Source organism: Misgurnus anguillicaudatus, chromosome 17, assembly GCF_027580225.2.
Source record: "Misgurnus anguillicaudatus chromosome 17, ASM2758022v2, whole genome shotgun sequence".
Classification (NCBI taxonomy): domain Eukaryota; kingdom Metazoa; phylum Chordata; class Actinopteri; order Cypriniformes; family Cobitidae; genus Misgurnus; species Misgurnus anguillicaudatus.
In genome coordinates, this window is record NC_073353.2 from 35,479,239 (window position 1) to 35,502,117 (window position 22,879).

General features: G+C 39.6%; 1 protein-coding gene across 5 annotated transcripts in view; it reads right to left on the minus strand.

Moving 5' to 3' along the window:
• pde1a (phosphodiesterase 1A, calmodulin-dependent) overlaps positions 1-22,879 on the minus strand; it is a 180,361-nt gene that overhangs the window by 55,393 nt on the left and 102,089 nt on the right. The window contains exon 1 of one of the 5 annotated variants that reach the window (XM_073854684.1): positions 19,349-19,749. The exons of the other annotated variants lie outside the window; for them this stretch is intronic. Within the exon in view, the coding sequence (XP_073710785.1) occupies positions 19,349-19,401 (53 nt within the window). The 5' untranslated portion in view covers positions 19,402-19,749. Of the gene's footprint in view, positions 1-19,348; positions 19,750-22,879 lie in introns of those variants that run through there. 5 annotated transcript variants of the gene reach the window in all.

Sequence of the window (22,879 nt, forward strand, 5' to 3'; positions counted from 1 at the left end):
TATATATATATATATATATATATATATATATATATATATATATATATAATTATAATATATATAATATGTTATTATATATAACATAAATTGTATATAAACATAAAATGTATATACATGTAAATGAAGAGTTTGGTTCCAAAACGCAATAAATCCATTTTGACAAATTTCGGTAAAAACATGTTTTCTATACAGCCCCGCCGCTCCCATAACGCGCATCACGCGCTGTGCGTAGGGCATCACGTGCTGAGGGGGCACCAAAAATAGCCTAATCAAAAAAAATTATAATGCTGATATTATTTCATTAGCCTATAGAAATATTATTACGCACTTTTTATCCATGTATATGTTACAAAAGGGGGGAACGAGATAATTTAATTGCTCTAGTCTAGAAAGTATGCACCCCAGCCTTTGATGGTCCATGCCGGTTGACCGCGCGGGTGCCTGACAAGGTTTGACAGAGGCCGTTTCTCAATCCGAAGGCTGCAGCCTCCAGAGGTTGCATTTCAACATACGTCATCAAAACGTTCTTATTTCGTAATATTAACGATTATAAAGTTGACTATTATTCTTAGTTAATCGCATATTGTTGTGATATGCTTATGACTTGCTAATGTAATGTTCAGTTAACTGAAATAAACCAGGCTTGATGATGTATGCAGCCTGCATATGCGACCTCGCGCAGGTTGCAGGCTTTGGGTTGAGAAACGGCCAGTCAGTAGGCAACTTTAGGAAATGGCCCGAAAAGACAGCAGGAGTCAGGATCGGAAAAAAAAGAAACTGCGGGATGATGCCCGTACATCACTTGCAGGTAAGTCCATCATGTTTAATCATTCCTAATAAGGGAAATGCGCATGGGCTGCAGCTGCAGCTAATCGTAATGCGCCTCGAACTTGCGGTGCTGACTTTAATGTTAGCAAACTATGTTGTTATAATTTATAACTTCATTGCAAGCTAAATTGAGATTTTACTGTAAAACATTACCTATGCATATGCATTTTACAAATAACTGACGCCAGCTGTTACTTTCACTACGTTCTTTAGATATTGAGCAGTAGTTTATTTTGTGGTTTATTTTGACGTGACGGTGGTTAAAACTTTCTCAGTCAAAGTTAACGTTAGCAGTCAGTGCACATGGTAGGCTAACAATTCATGACTCTTAAATATATAAATATAAAACGTCATTATTTATGAAATGAAGCAAACATTACTGTGACAATTAGTTCTCTGAATCTTGATATGAAATATTGATAATTCTTGTTTATTGATGTTTATTTAATGTCATTTATTTAAAGTGACATTGTACTTGTGAAAAACATGTCTGGATTATTTTGATAATTTAAGTTTGGTAATTATTTTCTATTTTGCTATTCTTTAAAAGTTTTCACTTTCAAATGTGTAGTGTGTGTTGGCTAAAGCTATGAAGATTTTGCTCTCTGCAATGAAGTTATATGGTTGGTAATAAAAATTAAACTGGCAAAAACAAAAGTTTTTTTTCTCAGGGTTGGGAGGCATTATAAAGGAATTATGCTTAGGGCACCAAAATGGCTAGCAGCGGCACTGTTTCTATACCAAGAAAGTGACAAGATGAAAACCACTATTTTCTGTTACAAACTTTCACATAGCATCTTTAGGTTATAAAAACATAAAAAATTCAAATCCATTGATTTTCAAAGATTTATTATAAAAACGTTTTTTTTTATTTCATTTATTATTTTTTCCACAAAATGCAATAAATCCATGACAAGTTTTTTTCAAAATGCTATAAATCTATTGAATCAATAGCCTATATAAATGTGCATTCATCTTTGCCATTTTATATTCATTTAGTTGACTAGTGTTATACACTGATAAAAAAATAAACATTAATGGCATTAATCAAAATACTTACTTTGTCATATTAAGAACACTGTCATTGCTCCGATTATACTTATCGTCGTTGCTTAACATTTTTCACAGTGATCAGCTGTAAAATGTTTTGGTCCTGCTCGATTTTCGTTGACTTTGAGTAAAATTACGGAAAGATTTTCATAAGATCCTCTGGGGTCAATGTGTCGAGTGCCTCTCGCGTGAATTATTAGATGTTGATGGCTGAAGTTTTTTTTCCCGTTACAAAAAAACATCAAAGGTTTATCAATGCCATTAAAGTAATATTTTGTTTGTTTGTTGATCAAGAAGTACAAAATAGATGAAGAAAACTAGGATTCCGTGTACTCAACGCGACGCCATTGTTTGTTTACATTGCGTGGAATGGTGAGCTGTAATTTGTGGAGCGGATTTATTGCATTCTGTGGAAAAGGAGGAGTGGTGTTTATTGTGTTTTGGGAAAAAGGGAGAAAAAATGACAGAATAACACGGCGTATATTGGATTTTGCGTAAAATTAAGAATTTACTTTTAAATACTGACCTGATATAATACTGATTCTGGCAGTAACTCATTTTTTTCAAAAATGGCATTTATTGCGTTTTGGAACCAAACTCTTCAAATATTTCTTAAATATATACATGCATGTGTGTGTGTGTATTTATATATACATAATTATTATACACAATACACACACAAAAAACTTTTATTCTAGAAACGATTAGTTGCAATTAATTGTTATGCAGCCCTACAAAAATGTATGAAAACCCGTATTCAATGGCACCATGAAGCACCTTTATTTTTTAAGAGTGTATTTACTCCAAGATACCTTGCTGCAGGCACATACCTTTTAATTTTCATTTTTAGGTAAGCTACTGTTTTATTTAAACCAACTCTCATCTTTCCAAACCTTTACAACATTTCTGTCATTTGCAGAACACAATGGAAGATGTTAGTAAGTATATAGATGCTACCTTTTCTCTATACAGATTGCAACTGACTTTTATAAACTTTTACTTTCTTTTATTTGCAATGTAATTTCTTATTATATTTGGATATACAATTTCACAATTGCAACAAAGGTGGGCTTTTAAAAAGAATGGTGGCCATGCATGAACACAAACTCTCCTCTGTATTGCCGATATGGATTTTACTAGAGTACTTCAGTTGCTCTAATAATTTGCTCAACCCGGGTTGACATATGCAGTTTGCAGTAATATGCAATGCCAAGGACCTATTCCTTCAGCCAAGCAGAGCTTTTCTTAAACAAACATCTTTTTCTTCACCTCCACCAAGCTCAAAGTACCGTACACACATCCCAATGGCCGGCCACAGAGCAGGTTGGTTTACACTGTGTTGTAAACTAACCTCTTGGGTTCCCATTTGTGGCAGTGAAGCAGAAGCACTAAACTCAAGACTAACATTAGTCCTGTTTTGGCAGCACAGAGCGCACTAATGTACTGACCTCTTACCCTTTAAATAAACAGCTAACATGGAAATCCCACCCCTCAGGAGATGTCTATGTCTTTACCTGACAGTTGAGGAAGTTGCACTGTAAATGCAATTCACAATGCACTAGCTACGTTTACAGTACATGCAACCAAATGGCTCAATTGTTTTGAAAAGCCTTCATGTAACAACCTTAATCAATACAATCGAGGTCTATTGGATTTAAATTTCTAACATATTGAAGTGGGGGTAAAGTGCGATCTGTGATCCGATCAGCAGGAGAGAAGTATGCATATAAACGAATGCAACGTAGTATTTTCTCAATTGGATGCAAAACTTCATTGTGCACATGTGCAGAAAATTTGTGCTAGTTCACGTCTTATATTTACCTCTTTACGTATGTCATCACAGAAACATGCAATAGCAAGGCAACAGCAACATGCATTATTAAGGTAATGGGGTCATGTGCTGTACATTCTTCAGCATTTATTATTACTTATAACATTATGCTACATGTAAGGGATAATGTAGAGGCTGCCGGTAGTTATTGGGAAATAAGCCCCGACAGTGTGATCAGGACCCGACGCGAAGCAGATTACACGGCTACTTGCCACATAAGAAAAAAAACTGGACATGAATATGAATTTGAAACATTTTATTGGCATATTTGTTTTATATTAACATTTTTGTCCTTCCGCGAAACTTTGCACAGATGCATAAAATGATCGCAATACCTTATTAAGATCCTCTGCTTCATACTTGTCTGTCTCCATTTTTTTCTGTTTTAGCCAGTCTTTAAGAAGTTTTAATGCCCATTCTGTTTTTTTGTTTTTTTTTGGTGTTGGCTTCGCAGCTGTCATGCTCTATTTTGTCAAGTTTAGTCTCAGTAAGCTCTCTGTGTTTTGTCGTTGTTCGTTCTTCTATCCACTGTTTAAATGTTTTGTTTTTTTCCGTACATGTTAAAATTAATGTCAAAATGTTCCATTCTTAATTGTGGTTGTCCAGTGTTTGTCACAAGATGGCGCCAAACAGTAATCTTTGTTGGCACGGAGGGATTTAAAACATACAAGTAGTCCGACTATGCGTTATTACTTTGGAGCGGTTATTATTTGAAAAGAACGAACCTGCAAATGTCTCAACTGACCAATCAGAATCAAGCATTCCAGAGAGCCGTGTAATAAAAAGCAATAAAATAGCATCGTGCCTTTTCGAAAATTGTGAACAACTTTTCAAACGACTTTCTCCAACTCAACTTTGACATTTATCCAGAGATAAAGCGTGAACTCAACGAGAGATGCTGTGCACAACGTTCCCAAGTCGTCTGCTTTTATTCGAGTTCTGATTTGGGCTACTGTTTAAACTATTTTCACGTGTTTCTATTTTTTTTGCAGGTTAAAGATGAAAGGATTTTGTTGATTAGTTATTGGTATTTGACGTGTAAATAGTCATTGCTTGCAACACATTCTCACTCCCCAAGGCGTCAAAATCTGAAGCATGTTCAAACGCCTTCAGCGTCAGTATGAAGACGCGAAGGGTGCCCCTATGCGTCACTATATCGACAAAATGGGAACTCCGTTGCTTTCATGCTAATCCCTCAGCGTCGGATATAGACGAAAGGGAATCCCGGAAGGTGATGGCGTCACGTTATGCGACGATCGGCAGGATCATGCCGCTTCTGGACGGTAACTACTCAATTTTTTTTCAATTTTTAAACCATTGTCGCTTGGGGTTGGGGTTAGACTTGGGGTTGGATGTCAGTTTAAGTATTGGTTTATACTTTTTGTCTTCTGATTTTTAAGCCATTGTTGCTTGGGGTAAGGGTTTGAGTTCTGGTTTGGGTTAGGATGTCTGTATTGGTTTATACGTTTTGTCTTCTGATTTTTAAACCATTGTCGCTTGGGGTTAGGGTTAGAGTTGGGTTTGGGTTAGGAGGACGTAATTTTATGTAACAGAAAGTCGTTCTAACCCCAACCCCAAGCGACAATGGTAAAAAATTTGGAAGAAAAATTGAGTAGTTTTGATCTAGTTTTGAACGTCCATTCGGATGGTTTTGATACGGGAATCTGGCAACCCTGGCTGTGCGCTTGCGCAGACGTTTGGTTCGAATTATATAGAATGTACATGTAAACAAACATTTTAATCAGATGGCAATCCTTAGAGTGCATGTAAACTGTGTTTTCGTAACCTTCAATCGGATTAAATTCAGTCGGATTGACAACATTTTTGACAAATCTTAGATGCTTTGTTGCACTGTCATATGTGATGAAAGCAGATCCGTTTGACTAGAAACCAAATGAATTTTTGGCCAAAAAATATGCCTACAAATAATAACAACACATTTTTCTGTTGGACATAACTTTAGAAAAAAGTCAACCATAGCCTGAATACTGTGAGCTAATGTGTCTTTGAAGGCAAATAAAAGCCATTAAAACAATCAAACACTTACAAATGGAGAGATTTCAGTGGATTAAAACTGATTAAAAACCATTAAGAGAATCTTAAAAAAACAGTGATTCATTGATTTAAAGTGTACACCACTAAAATGACTAAAGGGTGTCAGACAACAACAACATGTCTCCTTTGGACCTATAATACATTAAAGTTACTTGCAACAAAATGTATTATAATATAAACATATAAATGTTTAATGAGTTTCAAATGAGTTGCATTGTGTCATCATTACTAAGGTCATGAGTCTGACCACCAGTGAACACAGAAACTCATGAAATAAATATGTATAGCTTGAATGCACTGTCGCATGGGATAGAAATATCTGCCGAATGCATACAGTACATGTGAATGTCCTAAGCACTTTACAAAATGATAGTTTATTAGGAATGGGTCTTTCAAGCTCCAAAACGAGCATGGCTAATGCCCATATTAAGAAAGCAATGTGGCCTATATGAGGACGATGTCACAAATGTAATTTCAGTGAATGAGAAACTGAAAATTTATTAAACTAGATAAACTTTTATTGTGCATAATAATTATGAATATATTTTTCTTTACCTACTATACTTAAAAACTTTCATGGGTCAAATAAGAGATATTATTAGTTCATTAATCGTTTGTGTTTTTTGTCTTTGTGAAAAAAATGACATAAAAATATGTATACCATTACATGCTAAGTTAGAGGAATGCAGGATTATAAAAAGAAGAACCCAGAAGCTTATTTTTACTGATTATCATCAATCTATAAACTAATGTATGAATTTGGTAAATCAATGACAAAATTTATGCCTGTGATCAATTTGACTTATTTACATAACGCTAATAAAATTCCAGTATTTACAGAGGAAAAGTAAGCTGGTCTGACAGTGATATTAATATGACAAACAATTCAAGTCTGATATATCAGCAGAAATATTATTCATATCCATTTACACACAAGACCAATTATTGATTCAACACATTATTATCAGCAGTCTCATAAATCACTCAAATTTATAAATACACTTTATAAAACGCTTGTGACAGCTTAGTGAGGCAATATATTTTAATCCTTACCCACAAGTAAAGTTTAATCTTAGCATGACACTAACCATAGTAAGTCACATGATATATTACATTCCAGCTATTTTATGCTCTAAAAACACTACTTTTCTTTCAGAAAGGAGTCAGAAATGTTAATGGATGCGTGTTGAGGTCAATGCTTTGAAAGCCGACTCTCCCCAGTGATGAATACACAATCAGCTCTCCTGGGGTAAACGAGGCTGGTTTATGATTGTGTTTTCATTAAACTTCTAATATTTACTGGCTTTGATGAGGAACATTTCTGAACTATGGGCCAAAGTTTTCCCCTGAAAGCTGTGCTGACTTTTTGTGGCAAAGTGTGGCAGTGTCACGGTCCTGTCAGACATCCGTGCTAGATTAGGTCTGAGTGCATCTGACAGGACCGTGGCAGTATCATGTTCTGTGTGGGGACATGTGGGATCACATTCTGTGTGTGGCTGCCACATGTCCCCGGTGTCTTGTTGCTGTCGTGATCTTGCCAGACCTTAGTGTAGATCAGGTCTATGTTCTGTGGGCAAGGTCAGGGCAGCAGTGTGTGTACGTGGGAACACGTGTGTTCACATCATATCTGTGTGACACGTGTTCCCAGTGTTTTGTGGCTGTCATGGTCCTGCCTGACCTTGGTTATTATCCAGAGGGCAGGACCAGGGCAGCAGTGTTTTATGTGGGAATACGTGTGTATTCACATCATATCTGTGTAACACGTATTCCCAGTGTCTTGTCACTTTTACCCTACTCCCTTATGTAATCATGTCTTAAGTGATTAATTATGTTCACCTGTTCCCCATTGATGTGGTGTCTTTATAATGCCCTTGTGTTCTCTGTGTGGTGTGCGTGCGTTGTTTGATGTTTGATGTCTGTTGATATAGTGTTCATGTTTCCAGTTTTCATCCGAGTGTTCTCGTATTCTGTTTATTTTGTGTTCCTACACAGTGTTTATGTTTCCTTCTGTTTTTACCCCCTCGTGGGTGTTTTAGTTTCTGGTAATAAATAGTTATATTTTCATACATCTTGCGTTTGGGTTCATCTTCTGTTTATTTTCCATTATCCGGTTTTGACCAACCGTGACATAACGCACGCACCAAACAGAACCCAGCGAGATGTTTGCCGGTAGCCGCCTGGCGGTACGGGGAAGGGGCTCACGTCCCGCATACGAGTCGGGTTACGAATTCTATGACCCACTCGTATGCGGACCCGAAGTTTACGCCAGGCGGCGGCCAACCGGACCTGCTGGATCCCGCCAGACGCAGGCCGGCTTGAGGGCCATTAGGACCGGGGCTACCCGGCTGGAGAGGTCTACTCCTGTCTCCCCGGTGTTAGAGACTACTCCCGGGGCCAGTCTCGGACTTGCTCTCCCTGCGTCGAGAGGAAGGAGGAGAAGGACGAAGAGGGCCTCGGAACCGGTGCAGCCAGAGACCCGTCATCCGCCGGTGCAGCCGGAGACCCGTCATCCGCCGGTGCAGCCGGAGACCCGTCATCCGCCGGTGCAGCCGGAGACCCGTCGCCCGCCGGTGCAGCCGGAGACCCGTCGCCCGCCGGTGCAGCCGGAGACCCGTCGCCCGCCGGTGCAGCCGGAGACCCGTCGCCCGCCGGTGCAGCCGGAGACCCGTCGCCCGCCGGTGCAGCCGGAGACCCGTCGCCCGCCGGTGCAGCCGGAGACACGTCGCCCGCCGGTGCAGCCGGAGACACGTCGCCCGCCGGTGCAGCCGGAGACACGTCGCCCGCCGGTGCAGCCGGAGACACGTCGCCCGCCGGTGCAGCCGGAGACACGTCGCCCGCCGGTGCAGCCGGAGACACGTCGCCCGCCGGTGCAGCCGGAGACACGTCGCCCGCCGGTGCAGCCGGAGACACGTCGCCCGCCGGTGCAGCCGGAGACACGTCGCCCGCCGGTGCAGCCGGAGACACGTCGCCCGCCGGTGCAGCCGGAGACACGTCGCCCGCCGGTGCAGCCGGAGACACGTCGCCCGCCGGTGCAGCCGGAGACACGTCGCCCGCCGGTGCAGCCGGAGACACGTCGCCCGCCGGTGCAGCCGGAGACACGTCGCCCGCCGGTGCAGCCGGAGACACGTCGCCCGCCGGTGCAGCCGGAGACACGTCGCCCGCCGGTGCAGCCGGAGACACGTCGCCCGCCGGTGCAGCCGGAGACACGTCGCCCGCCGGTGCAGCCGGAGACACGTCGCCCGCCGGTGCAGCCGGAGACACGTCGCCCGCCGGTGCAGCCGGAGACACGTCGCCCGCCGGTGCAGCCGGAGACACGTCGCCCGCCGGTGCAGCCGGAGACACGTCGCCCGCCGGTGCAGCCGGAGACACGTCGCCCGCCGGTGCAGCCGGAGACACGTCGCCCGCCGGTGCAGCCGGAGACACGTCGCCCGCCGGTGCAGCCGGAGACACGTCGCCCGCCGGTGCAGCCGGAGACACGTCGCCCGCCGGTGCAGCCGGAGACACGTCGCCCGCCGGTGCAGCCGGAGACACGTCGCCCGCCGGTGCAGCCGGAGACACGTCGCCCGCCGGTGCAGCCGGAGACACGTCACCCGCCGGTGCAGCCGGAGACACGTCACCCGCCGGTGCAGCCGGAGACACGTCACCCGCCGGTGCAGCCGGAGACACGTCACCCGCCGGCGCAGCCGGAGACACGTCACCCGCCGGCGCAGCCGGAGACACGTCACCGGTCGGCTTTTCAGCCGCGGGACCCTAAGACTCATGTGCCCCATGGACATTTTGTTTCCCCTGTTTTTTCCCCACCTCCCCTTCATCATTTATTGTTTTTGTTAAATCACCCCAATCCTTTTGTCACCTATGTTTGTTTACCTCTGTTGTTCGTTGTAATGTTGTTGTGGTTGTCTTCTGTTGTTCAGTCTTTCGTTCCTCGTGTTTAATGTTTTTGTTTGTTTTTGTTTGTGACGTCTTGTATCCGTCTTTTAAGTGGGGGGTACTGTCATGGTCCTGTCAGACATCCGTGCTAGATTAGGTCTGAGTGCATCTGACAGGACCGTGGCAGTATCATGTTCTGTGTGGGGACATGTGGGATCACATTCTGTGTGTGGCTGCAACATGTCCCCGGTGTCTTGTTGCTGTCGTGATCTTGCCAGACCTTAGTGTAGATCAGGTCTATGTTCTGTGGGCAAGGTCAGGGCAGCAGTGTGTGTACGTGGGAACACGTGTGTTCACATCATATCTGTGTGACACGTGTTCCCAGTGTTTTGTGGCTGTCATGGTCTTGCCTGACCTTGGTTATTATCCAGAGGGCAGGACCAGGGCAGCAGTGTTTTATGTGGGAATACGTGTGTATTCACATCATATCTGTGTAACACGTATTCCCAGTGTCTTGTCACTTTTACCCTACTCCCTTATGTAATCATGTCTTAAGTGATTAATTATGTTCACCTGTTCCCCATTGATGTGGTGTCTTTATAATGCCCTTGTGTTCTCTGTGTGGTGTGCGTGCGTTGTTTGATGTCTGTTGATATAGTGTTCATGTTTCCAGTTTTCATCCGAGTGTTCTCGTATTCTGTTTATTTTGTGTTCCTACACAGTGTTTATGTTTCCTTCTGTTTTTACCCCCTCGTGGGTGTTTTAGTTTCTGGTAATAAATAGTTATATTTTCATACATCTTGCGTTTGGGTTCGTCTTCTGTTTATTTTCCATTATCCGGTTTTGACCAACCGTGACAGGCAGACAGATTTCTTGACACCAGTGTTTGTACTGCATGTTCTCAGAACAGAACCACAGATGATAGGATACTGAATCTGAGCTGCAACGCTCACTGGATGCATAAATTAGCAAGGTATATATATATACACACACTCACCTAAAGGATTATTAGGAACACCTGTTCAATTTCTCATTAATGCAATTATCTAATAAACCAATCATGTGGTAGTTGCTTCAATGCATTTAGGGGTGTTGTCCTGGTCAAGACAATCTCCTGAACTCCAAACTGAATGTCAGAATGGGAAAGAAAGGTGATTTAAGCAATTTTGAGCGTGGCATGGTTGCTGGTGCCAGACGGGCCGGTCTGAGTATTTCACAATCCGCTCAGTTACTGGGATTTTCACGCACAACCATTTCTAGGGTTTACAAAGAATGGTGTGAAAAGGAAAAAACATCCAGTATGCAGCAGTCCTGTGGGTGAAAATGCCTTGTTGATTCTAGAGGTCAATGGAGAATGGGCAGACTGATTCAAGCTGATAGAAGAGCAACTTAACCACTCGTTACAACCGAGGTATGCAACAAAGCATTTGTGAAGCCACAACACGCAAAACCTTGAGGTGGATGGGCTACAACAGCAGAAGACCACATCTCCACTACAAATAGGAAAAAGAGGCTACAATTTGCACAAGCTCACCAAAATTGGACAGTTGAAGACTGGAAAAATGTTGCCTGGTCTAATGAGTCTCGATTTCTGTTGAGACGTTCAGATGGTAGAGTCCGAATTTGGCGTAAACAGAGAACATGGATCCATTATGCCTTGTTACCACTGTGCAGGCTGGTGGTGTAATTGTGTGGGGGATGTTTTCTTGGCACACTTTAGGCCCCTTAGTGCCAAGTGGGCATCCTTTAAATGCCACTGGCTACCTGAGCATTGTTTCTGACCATGTCCATCCCTTTATGACCACCATGTACCCATCCTCTGATGGCTACTTCTAGGATAATGCACCATGTCACAAAGCTCAAATCATTTCAAATTGGTTTCCTGAACATGACAATGAGTTCACTGTACTAAAATGGCCCCCACAGTCATCAGATCTCAACCTAATAGAGCATCTTTGGTATGTGGTGGAACAGGAGCACCGTGCCCTGGATGTGCATCCCACAAATCTCCATCAACTGCAAGATGCTATCTTATCAATATGGGCCAACATTTCTAAAGAATGCTTTCAGCACCTTGTTGAATCAATGCCACGTATAATTAAGGCAGTTCTGAAGGCAAAAGGGGGTCAAACACAATATTAGTATGGTGTTCCTAATAATCCTTTAGGTGGGTGAACATACACATATTCTGTCTAAAATTTCACATCTGGGCCAAGACAGTGTTGGCTTGAAAGCAAAAACTACACCACTTTATACTTGGCTGATGTTTTAGAGGTTTGAGGCAACAAGCATACATAATTTATCAAAGAGGTAAAACATACTCTTATGTATGTAAACATGATGAGCTCTTTACATTCTGCGTGGTTTGGTTTCAAGCTAAGCTGCATTTTCAGTTCATCGATTGCATTCCACACTTCAAACAGGGAATATTTTGCAATGTATTAGTATTTATTATGCAACTCTATACTCCCCTGTCATACTAGATAACATGTTATCAACCACTCAAAAACACGCACAGCTGTTTTCTGTTATAAACAAATGTTTCATGTATGCAGGTTTCATAACTGTAATGGTAATCTGTATTCATAGCCACACCATGCAGGCTTTTCTGCCAGCGGGTAGTCATGTGTAAAAAACATGCAGTAAAATGGATCGTTCAGACTGGAAAATCTGGTTGGATGAACCACATATATAAAAATCTTGATAAAAAAGTACTGTACACTACTAGAAAAAAGGTTCAAAAGTTGTCACTAGTACGGTACCTTTTAAAAAGGTCCCAATATGTGACACTTTGGTAAAGATATGTACTTTTGAGGTACCAATGTGCACATTTTGGGTATAAAAGCGTACGTTTTGAAAATGTACCACCCCAGTTACAACATTTGTACCTTTTTTCTGAGAGGTGAGCTGGTCAATGATTGTACAACCGTTGGTGTCCCAAGAGTATGTATGTAAATATCTAGCTTAAAATATCATATAGATAATTTATTGTGACATGTTAAAATTGCCACTTTGTAGGTGTGAGCAAAAATGTGCCGTTTTGGGTGTGTCCTTTAAAATGCAAATGAGCTGATCTCTGCGCTAAATGGCAGTGTTGTGGTTGGATAGTGCAGATTAAGGGTCGGTATTATCTCCTTCTGACATCACAGGGGGAGCCAAATTTCAATGACCTATTTTTTACATATTTGCAGAGAATGGTTTACCAAAACTATGTTACTGGGTTGATCTTTTTCACATTTTCTAGGTTGATAAAAGCACTGGGGACCCATTTATAGCACTTAAACAAAAAGTCAGATTTTCACGAGATGTCCCCTTTAAGAGTACATAACTATACATTTTTGTGTTCTTGTACTTCTGATTAAATACTTTGGCATCTTGGAAAATCCGATGAGAATCTGAGACGTTTTTGAAATTTATTAGAAGAAACAGGAATCAGTTCATCCATAAATTACTCATTTTACCTCTTTGTTCCCGTAGTAAACATCAGTGCGTTTATCAAATTCTATGGGATGGCCGGCAGATGTCCAATGGGACATACTGTTACTTATTGCAAACATGTGATAGGAAAAGACTACTTTCCACCACCTCGCCTGCAAGATTTAGATATGTACTACCCTCATAGAGCAGACTGATGTTGGTAAAAGCATGGAGAGAAAACTTTAAGGCAAACACCGCAGGGGACATTCAGGAGTACAAGACATATCACAACACCCAGAGCAACAATTGTTTTGTCACAAAATGTTTTGCAAACTATAAAACAAGACATAAACAACAAAATTTTGAGTACCACATACACTGTAAAAAATCAAATCAACATATATATTTTTATGTTACTTTAACTTAACAAATTAAGTAAAAGGCGGGCTGCACAATTTTTGAAAACAATTTGGAAAAGGGAGTCAGGCTGAGAACCAAAACAGTCTACTAACTGGCATCGTTGCCTGGGTTGCGTATATGTGGGGCGGATCAATCAAAAGATGGTCCAGAGTCTATTGGGGTAGGGGCGTGTTTGTTTAGGTGATTTCAAATGTCAACATTGGCTTTCAGAGATCATGCACCCCGCCTTTAAACAATTTCAAGTTGTTTTTTTAAGTTATGTCAACTAATCACAAGCAAACCTTAAAATAATAGGTTGAATGGACTTGCATAACCAAGTTGTTTTAATTTCATACTGCATTTTTTACATTGTACAGTACTAAAGAAGTTTCTAGACCATCATTTTCAAAATTGGGGTTCGCGGAAGTAAGACAATAAAACGCTTCCTAATAAAAAATATTTTTTATTTGTTTAATCTGCATGTCATGTGACCATTACACGGGTGATTCTCACGAAACCATTGAAACACCACGGCACTAATGATTTTAGCTTTAAAATGTGTAATATAGTAACATTAAAAAGCATCAGAATTAACACAATACTGTGTTCTACCTTGCACAATGTGTGATTTCAACATAAGAATTTATCATTGGAAATTTTATCTCATTTTCTGCTGAAATTCTCATTACCGCAATGTGTCCGGCTGTGTTTGAACATGCGTTATGTTGTAATTTAATCAAATTAACACAAAAATATTAAGAAAAAAAATAAATGGATGTTTTGCTAGACTACTTTAGATGACAGAAAAATATTTACTGAATATTCATGTATAATAATAATGAAGAAAAATTAGGAAAATGATGTGTCCATGCCTGATGTTCCCATCCTCCGCAACACTTTTTGAGAACAGTTTAAGCACACATACAGAATTTTAAAAAAGTTTGAATTGAAGGACCAAGCACATGGACCAGTTACTTCAAGATGGCTACCAGGTAAGATCATTTTTTACAGTTAATATAAAATATTGTCTTGTCAGAATGCTTACACGACATTTTGATTATCATTACCGCAACAGATGCTTATTAAATGTTAATTTAATTAATAGAAGCATAATACTTTGATTTTAAATGCATGTGCAGAATCTCCAAATTATGTTCTTTCAGGTTTGTCATGTCATTTTGAAAATATGTCAGTGTTAATGTTTTCTGACTGTTGCGGTAATGAGATTTTCTAGGACAAATTTTTTAAATTATGTTACAAAAAGTGTTAAATGATAAGTAAAAGTTTTTAAATTAATGTTCCCATTTACTCCAGACTTTGTTTTTCAATGTCTGGTGTGAAAAAAAGTAAATTTAAGCAATTTTTACATTTTCATGCTTGACATTCGTGAGAATCACCCACACAACAGTACAATATATCAGAAAACTAAGAACTCATGCAAAATGGACAGATGCTATCTACCAATAAAAGAAAATTACCAGATGAAGTTCAATAATAATAAAAAATCTACTGATAAAAACTTTAAAACAGATAAAAATTATTTTTTTATAAAACAGCTATTAAAGGCAGGGTGCATGATCTCTGAAAGACAATGTTGACATTTGAAATCAACTAAACAAACACGCCCCTACCCCAATAGACTCTGGACCTTCATTTGATAGACCCGCCCCACACATAACGTAACGCAACCCAGGCAATTATGTTGATTTGTAGACACGCCCCTTACTGCTGATTGGCTACAGGTGTGTATTGGTAGTCGGCCTGATTCCCTTTTCCAAAGCATTTTTCAGAAATCGTGCACTCCGCCTTTAAATTATTGAAATTATATTAACTTCAGGGGGATTAAATCTCAGGGGGTACTTCAAGTATAATTAAAGTCAAGGGGATTCAGCTGACAAAAAGTTTCAAAAGACAAAAGAAGGAGGAAAAAATAGAGACTTTTGTATTAAAAATGTACTGAAACAATCTGTGAATCATGTTTCTGTGTGATGCCGCCCTCATGTATAGACGATTTCATTGGCCGCATGCGCATAATCAGAAAAATTACTATAAAAGAACTCTGTTGTTATTGATTCTATGCGGAAGTCTACCAGAAGTTGCGTTTAGTTCACAAAGGCTTTTGTTTATGTTGTTGCTGCTGAAACCGTCTATAAGCAATAGACAAGGCAGGTTTTAAAACAGAACGAATGATTTCTAATCCTCATCAAAAGAAAAACCTAAAGCTCTGCTTTGAAATTGGTAAACAGTGACACTTCCCCTGCTCCCTTACCAAAGCATGCAAAAGTACCTGTTGCACATCTGCATCTGTTTTACATGCAAGAAAGTGATTAGCAACCTGCTTGAAACAACAGACCAAAGCAATGAACCACAGCTTAATGTTCTGCCTCTAATGACTGTGTAACCGCATTAGACGGGGACGTTTAGTGAAGGCTATTTTGCTCCCATTCCTTTGAAACTCACTGAAGCTGATATCAGACTAGAAGCAGATAAGAGTAAAAGTGCCCATGGGAACGTCATGTTTTGGATCTACCCCGAGCAAATGTTATTGCCCCCAGTGTGCTCTTTCATGGCTCAGGAGACTTTATTAAGATGTTGTTTTGTATGAGTTCAACTCAGGGTTTCTTAAAACGAATCCATGAGACAACAGCCTTAAAAAGTTGGTCCAGAAATATTTTAGTTTATCATTTTTTGATTTCAGACTTTCAGACAAGACAAGTGAGATTACGTTAGTCTTGCTGCCTAATCGCGACTAATCGTTTGCAGAATAAAAGTTTTTGTTTACATAATAATATATATGTGGGTGTACTGTGTATAATATGTATAAATACACATACACACATGCATGTATATATTTAAGAAATATTTGCATGTGTATACATATTTATATAATATGTTTTCCTTAAAATTATATATGCATGACCTCATGAAAAAGTCATGTTATAGTCCCTAAAAACTTGATTAATTTATTTAAAATTAAAATTCAGCTTTTATTCGTGCCTTGAGCACAAATGTATTTTTCGTGTCACTTGCACAAATTTCTGTAAATAGGTTTTCGTGTCCGTGAACGACTTTCTTTTTCGTGTCATTTTATGAATTGTTTTCTCTTTTTTTCTATTTTTAAATCATTGTCACTTGGGATTGGGGTTAGAGTTGGGTTTTAGATGTCTAAAAATGTAATAGAAATAGAATGATTTTAACCCCAAACCCAAGCGACAATGGTAAGAAAATAGGAAAAAACAACGAGAAAACAATACATAAAATGAAACAAAAAAGAAATCGTGCAACGGGCACAAAAAACTATTTATAAAATTTTTTGCCATGGACACGAATAAATTAATCACATTTTTCATGACTATAACACGACTTTCCATGAGATCAGTCTGGTATTTATATATACATAATTATTATCACAGTACACCCACATATATTATGTAAACAAAAACTTTTATTCTGCAAACGATTATTCTGCAAATGATAAGTCGCGACTAATCGTTTGCAGAATAAAAGTTTTGTTTACATAATATATGTTGGTGTACTCTGTATAATAATTATTTATAAATACACATACACACATGCATGTATATATTTAAGAAATACATTTTTATATTTATATATAATATGTTTTTCTTAAAATCCTATGTTTTCATTACATATGTATGATTGTGTATTTATATATAAATAATTATTATACAGAGTACACCCACATTTATTATGTAAACAAAACTTTTATTCTGCAAACGATTAGTTGCGACATGTATGTATTTAAGAAACATTTTGTCAGGATTTTCAAAGACAGAACCCAAATGCAGGCAGCTCTTTAACAAAAATGAGTTTTAATAAATAACAGAAAGCCCTCGAGGGAGCAAACAAAGCCTAACATGACAAACATAACCAAACTACTGAAGACATTGAAGACAATGAACGAGCACAAGACTGAAAACACCAGAACATTAAATAGGGAAACTAATCAAGGTAAACAGGTAACAGGAGTAACTAATAATTAATCATTAATTAGATAACAAGGGGGTGGGGCCACACTCAAAACTGGGAAACACACATAGCACACACAACTGAGGTCAAAATAGATCCCCCACAAGACATCATAACACAGATTGCAATGCCACGATCCTGTCACAATGAACAAGACACAAAAATACATGAAAGCTGCCAGGATCGTGACATTACCCCCCTCTTAATGAACGCCTCCTGGCGTTCCCCAGGAAACACAATAAGTCACATACATTAACAAAATTAAAAGCAACAGGGAAAGTCCAAAAAGTCAGGGAACTAGACATAGCTTGCAACGGAGTCCCAAGACAAGAAGGGAACTGACGATTCCCACAAACAGCTGGACTCCGAATATGAAGCATGACCCAGAACTCGCGGACTTCGGACACGTCCCACTGCTCTGACATGGAACACTTGAGAGTCTCCGATCCAGGACATACTCTGGAAGGTCTCTGACCAAAAATCTCAGGAGGCTCTCTGTCCGGAAACGAACTTTCGAGGTTCACCGACCGAGCACACACCCTCGTGGCTCCCTGAGCGGGCACAAACTCTTGTGCCTCTCCAGACAGGAGCACACCCTCGTGACTCTTCGACTCAGGACATCCTCTCAAGGCTCACCGTGCGGGAACACACTCTTGAGGCTCTTCGGCACAGAATTCCCACTCGAGATACTCTGACCAGTAACTCCCTCTCAAGACACACAGATCAGGAACACAAGACTCAGGCCGGAAACAGGCTGACGAGGACACTGATGCTTGACAAAAAACAAAACCAGAGCTGCCCGCTGGGTTCCTGAATGGCTCGTTCATTCTGTCAGGATTTTCAAAGACAGAACCCAAATGCAGGCAGCTCTTTAACAAAAATGAGTTTTAATAAATAACAGAAAGCCCTCGAGGGAGCAAACAAAGCCTAACATGACAAACATAACCAAACTACTGAAGACATTGAAGACAATGAACGAGCACAAGACTGAAAACACCAGAACATTAAATAGGGAAACTAATCAAGGTAAACAGGTAACAGGAGTAACTAATAATTAATCATTAATTAGATAACAAGGGGGTGGGGCCACACTCAAAACTGGGAAACACACATAGCACACACAACTGAGGTCAAAATAGATCCCCCACAAGACATCATAACACAGATTGCAATGCCACGATCCTGTCACAATGAACAAGACACAAAAATACATGAAAGCTGCCAGGATCGTGACACATTTACATAAATATATATATTTAGATATTTATATTATATATAAATTAAAAATATATATGCCCAAATAAAATTTTTCTTAAATGTATAGATGTATGAGTGTATTTATATATACATAATAATTACATACAATACATACACAAATATATTATGTAAACACAAACTTTTATTTTGTATGCGATTAATCACGATTAATTTTTGACAACTCTAGCATATACATTTTTATATTTATATATAATTTATATTATATATAAATATTTATTATATAAATATTTTCCTTAAAATTATATTTGTATAAGTGTGTATTTATATTTACATAACTATTATACACAATACACTCACATACAGTATATTATGTAAACAAAAGCTTTTATTCTGCAAACGATTAGTTGCAATTAATCAATCGGCAGCCCTACTTGAAACACAAAGCAAGAGTTTTTTAACAAAGTCTGCATGTGCCCTCTAAATAATCTCACAGTCATCTAGTGTAAACAAAAATCACTTGTGAAATTTCCCTCTTGAGGACGCACATGCCGTAATCAAAACTTCTAAACAAGCAAGACTGCCACCACCAACTTTCTTCATAGGCACAAGACAAACTTCAAACCTTTCACAGAGTGCTCTCAACAACTAAACTAAAAGGCACGTGAATACCTCAGGATCAGTGTCTCTTACCTGAAGATAGGTCTGTGAAGAAGTTCCCTTCTAATGGTCACATACTTATCCATTTAAGAGCACAAGACTACAGAGAGAGCTCTAAGCTTGGACGTTCAGTCGGTCTGTCCCCAGCTGTTCCTCACATCGCCCCATTCAGTCTCTCTCTCTCTCTCTTTCTTTCGCTCACGGCCCAGTGGAAAAGGCCATGGAGGCCACATCACAGAAACGCTCACAACACCAAACGCTAAAACCTGGATGGTGCCAGGCACCCAGCGGAGCACCAAAGTTGAACCCTGCCTGGTGTTTACAGTGTATATTAGATCTGGTTCTTATCTCTCCGCTCGGTTCCTCCCGCAAAACACGGCAGAAAGGAAAAGCTTCCTCATGCCTGTTTCTTCTCCCGTACAGCCTCTCTCCCTTCCAGAAAAGCCGTCGAGCACGCAAATTAACGTTGGCAGACAGGGCCTGGTCAAAGAAAGGGCTGGACCCGTGACAGAAAGCAGTAATTATATTACAATCTGGCTTTATTTTACTGTGATGTGTGGACAAAGTTATGCAGAGGGGTTCCTCATTTTGGAGGAAGATGGACGTTGTATTATGAGGAATCAAATTTGATCTTTTGAGATAAAGGAGTTCGTTGTACAGCCAATTTCAGAGCTCAAGACTTCCTTCTTTGTCCAAGAAGACTATGCTGCAAAATAATTTATTGCGTAACTTTCTGACTTGAAAACATTTAAACATGACCATGCACATTTATGCTCCAATGATGCCACAATAAGCCTATGCATTTATTTCATCAGATATATAATAGTAGTTTTCATAAATAATTAAAAATGGCATTTATTTAACACCCACAACCGTCATATTTTCACAGGTCCACAGCCAGCGCAGACCACCTGCTACTACAGGCAACACGCCTCAACAAAGGACACAAACCAAGAACAAGTGGAGCCGTTCGCATAAAACACGTTCTTGATCCGACTGCTGGATGGATTCGCAGGAGAACGAAACGGAGCGCAGGGGTCTCAAGATGTGTTTTTCACAGTTTAACTATTTTTACCTTCAAATGCCATCCAAACGCAAAAACATCTCGATGAGAGACACAGATCAACAGTGAGACATAACAAAGAAGTCGCGAGTAACTTTACTAAAATATTCGAGTGAAACAGAATATCGTATGAAGAAAATAGGGGGCGTGGTCTGCATGCGTTTTCCAATGTGAATTGATTAAACATAGAAAAGTATGGATTTCATTCAGAAATGGAACTTAAAGGGTGCTTCTCAATTTTTATTTGTGCATCCTCGTTTCGTTTCCATGTTTCAAAAGTTGTTTGCTCGAAATAGCTTGTAGGAAAAGATTGTTACTCATCTCTAGTAGCCTCTGTTTCAATGCATTTCAGATGCTGTTTTGAGCTAGTCATTACATATTTATGAGCTGCTGCTCCTTTGATCACGCCCCAATACTAATGTCATGTGCCCGTGCGCGTGCTCAGTGGTATCGTGAGCAGTACAGACAATACTGTGTTATTTTTATATATTATTATTAACGGTTTATGTTGCCAACAGACAAATCAAGCAGAAAAGTATCACTAATAAGTACACTCCAGGAGAAGAAACTCACACAATGATTCCAGAGTAAATTGTGATGTAGTAGTTTCAACAATACACTCATTTTCCCTGGACAATGTTAACATTCCCATTATAAAACATTTTCAAACGCATTATTTTCGCAAATGACAGAAATTTTGACCCGGCGGGGGATGTATACTGCTTGTGGGCCGCGGGCTAATTGCTAGAAGCTAGCGGGAGGTCCGGACTGTAAAGTTATAAGAGGCTCGGGGGTTAGCCTCGTCAGAAAAAGCCGGGGCGGTAAGGCGCGGTCTCGGTTAGTTTGGCAAAACACTTAGTTTGGCAAAGCACTATTACTTAGTTCATGTAGAATTGTAAGATAACGCCGTTAAATATTTTTTTTAACTTTTGAAACCACTCTGCAAACTATCTAGCCTACAAAAAAATCTATATAGCCTACGGTCTACATTACAAACAATATTATTCACAATACTATACATTTAAAAGGTATCATTTACGGGATTAGCATGAATGTATGGTCTCTGTTTTGAGATACAGATGCTCTAGCATCATAAATGTAGTATTTTGTGACAGAAGATGACAACATGCAAAATATAAACGTGACTTCTTACCTTTTGTGTTTTTACCGATCGCGAATCGAATCAAGTCTGTTTCAGATGTGTGAATAATCCATGAAAGTCCAATCAAATACATCCAATGACCATTTTTGTCCACAAATGCGTATAATCCGTGAAATATAGATACATAGTCTGTTGTTTACATCAGATTTCGCATGAACGTCTTATCGCCTACAATCGGCTTTTTGCGTCGTAACACACTGTATATAAGATTACTCTTTAGGTTTAAATAAACACGCGTTAAAACTTTGTTTTTAAAAGTAGGCGGGAGTATAATCCATAATATCCAAATAGCGCTGTTATTTCCGTGAGACATGATAACAGCATAGAGGGTATCAGCGAAGTGACTGCTCTGTGCTCTCTAGCTACCTGGTGGGTGGAGACCTGCGAGTGGGGTGGTGGGCGGGAAAATTCAAATGGAATGTGACGAAACGGCTAGTGACGTCACAACGGCGCTGAGTTTGAACTCGTGTAATTTGAGACTCAAGGCAGAGGACATTCAGAAACGTGTATCTCACTCAAAACAGCATGGATGGATTTTTTTCCAAGTATGTATGCGTGTGGGAGCATCAGAGACACAAATGAACACCCCAAAACCCAGAAAAAGTGAGTTTTTCATAATATGGGCACTTTAACAGGCGTCATATCAAACTTTTTTTCTATCGTTATCGACGAAACATATAGATAGTGTTTTATCACCCAGCCCTAGTGGTCGGTATTCATTTGTTTATGACAACCAGATTTAGAAACGCCTCATTGAAAGAGATGGGTGACACGCAGCGAGAAAGTTAGCTTCACCCTCCTAGGATGCAAGTGAGGAAAGATGCGACAACAGCGGAGACGAAGCATTAAAGGGATAGTTTATCCAAAAATGAATAATTTACCCCCATATTGCTCTAAATCTGTATGATTTTTTTTATTTTGATAGCTTGACTTCCATAGTAGGAAAAACAAATACAATGGAATTCAATGGGTACCATCAACTGTGTGTGCCTAAATTTTTTTATCAAAATATCTTATTCGTCATTTATCCAACACTTCCATAATATTTGTTTTCCTACTATGGAAGTCAATGGTAACAATCAGCTGTGTGCTTACAATCATTTATCAAAATGTAAAAAATCCTAGAGGTCTAGAACAACATGAGGGTGAGTAAATGTTGACAGAATTTTTTTATTTTTAGGTGAACTATCCCTTTAAGTAAAATGGCATAACCTTATTTATTCTCTATTATCAAGTGCCTTAAAATCCCAAAATATTTCACAAGAAAAACAAAAGTTAAATACACAAGAAGGACCTTATTTTTAACTAAATTAAAATAAAGTAATTCTTAAAAGTGCTG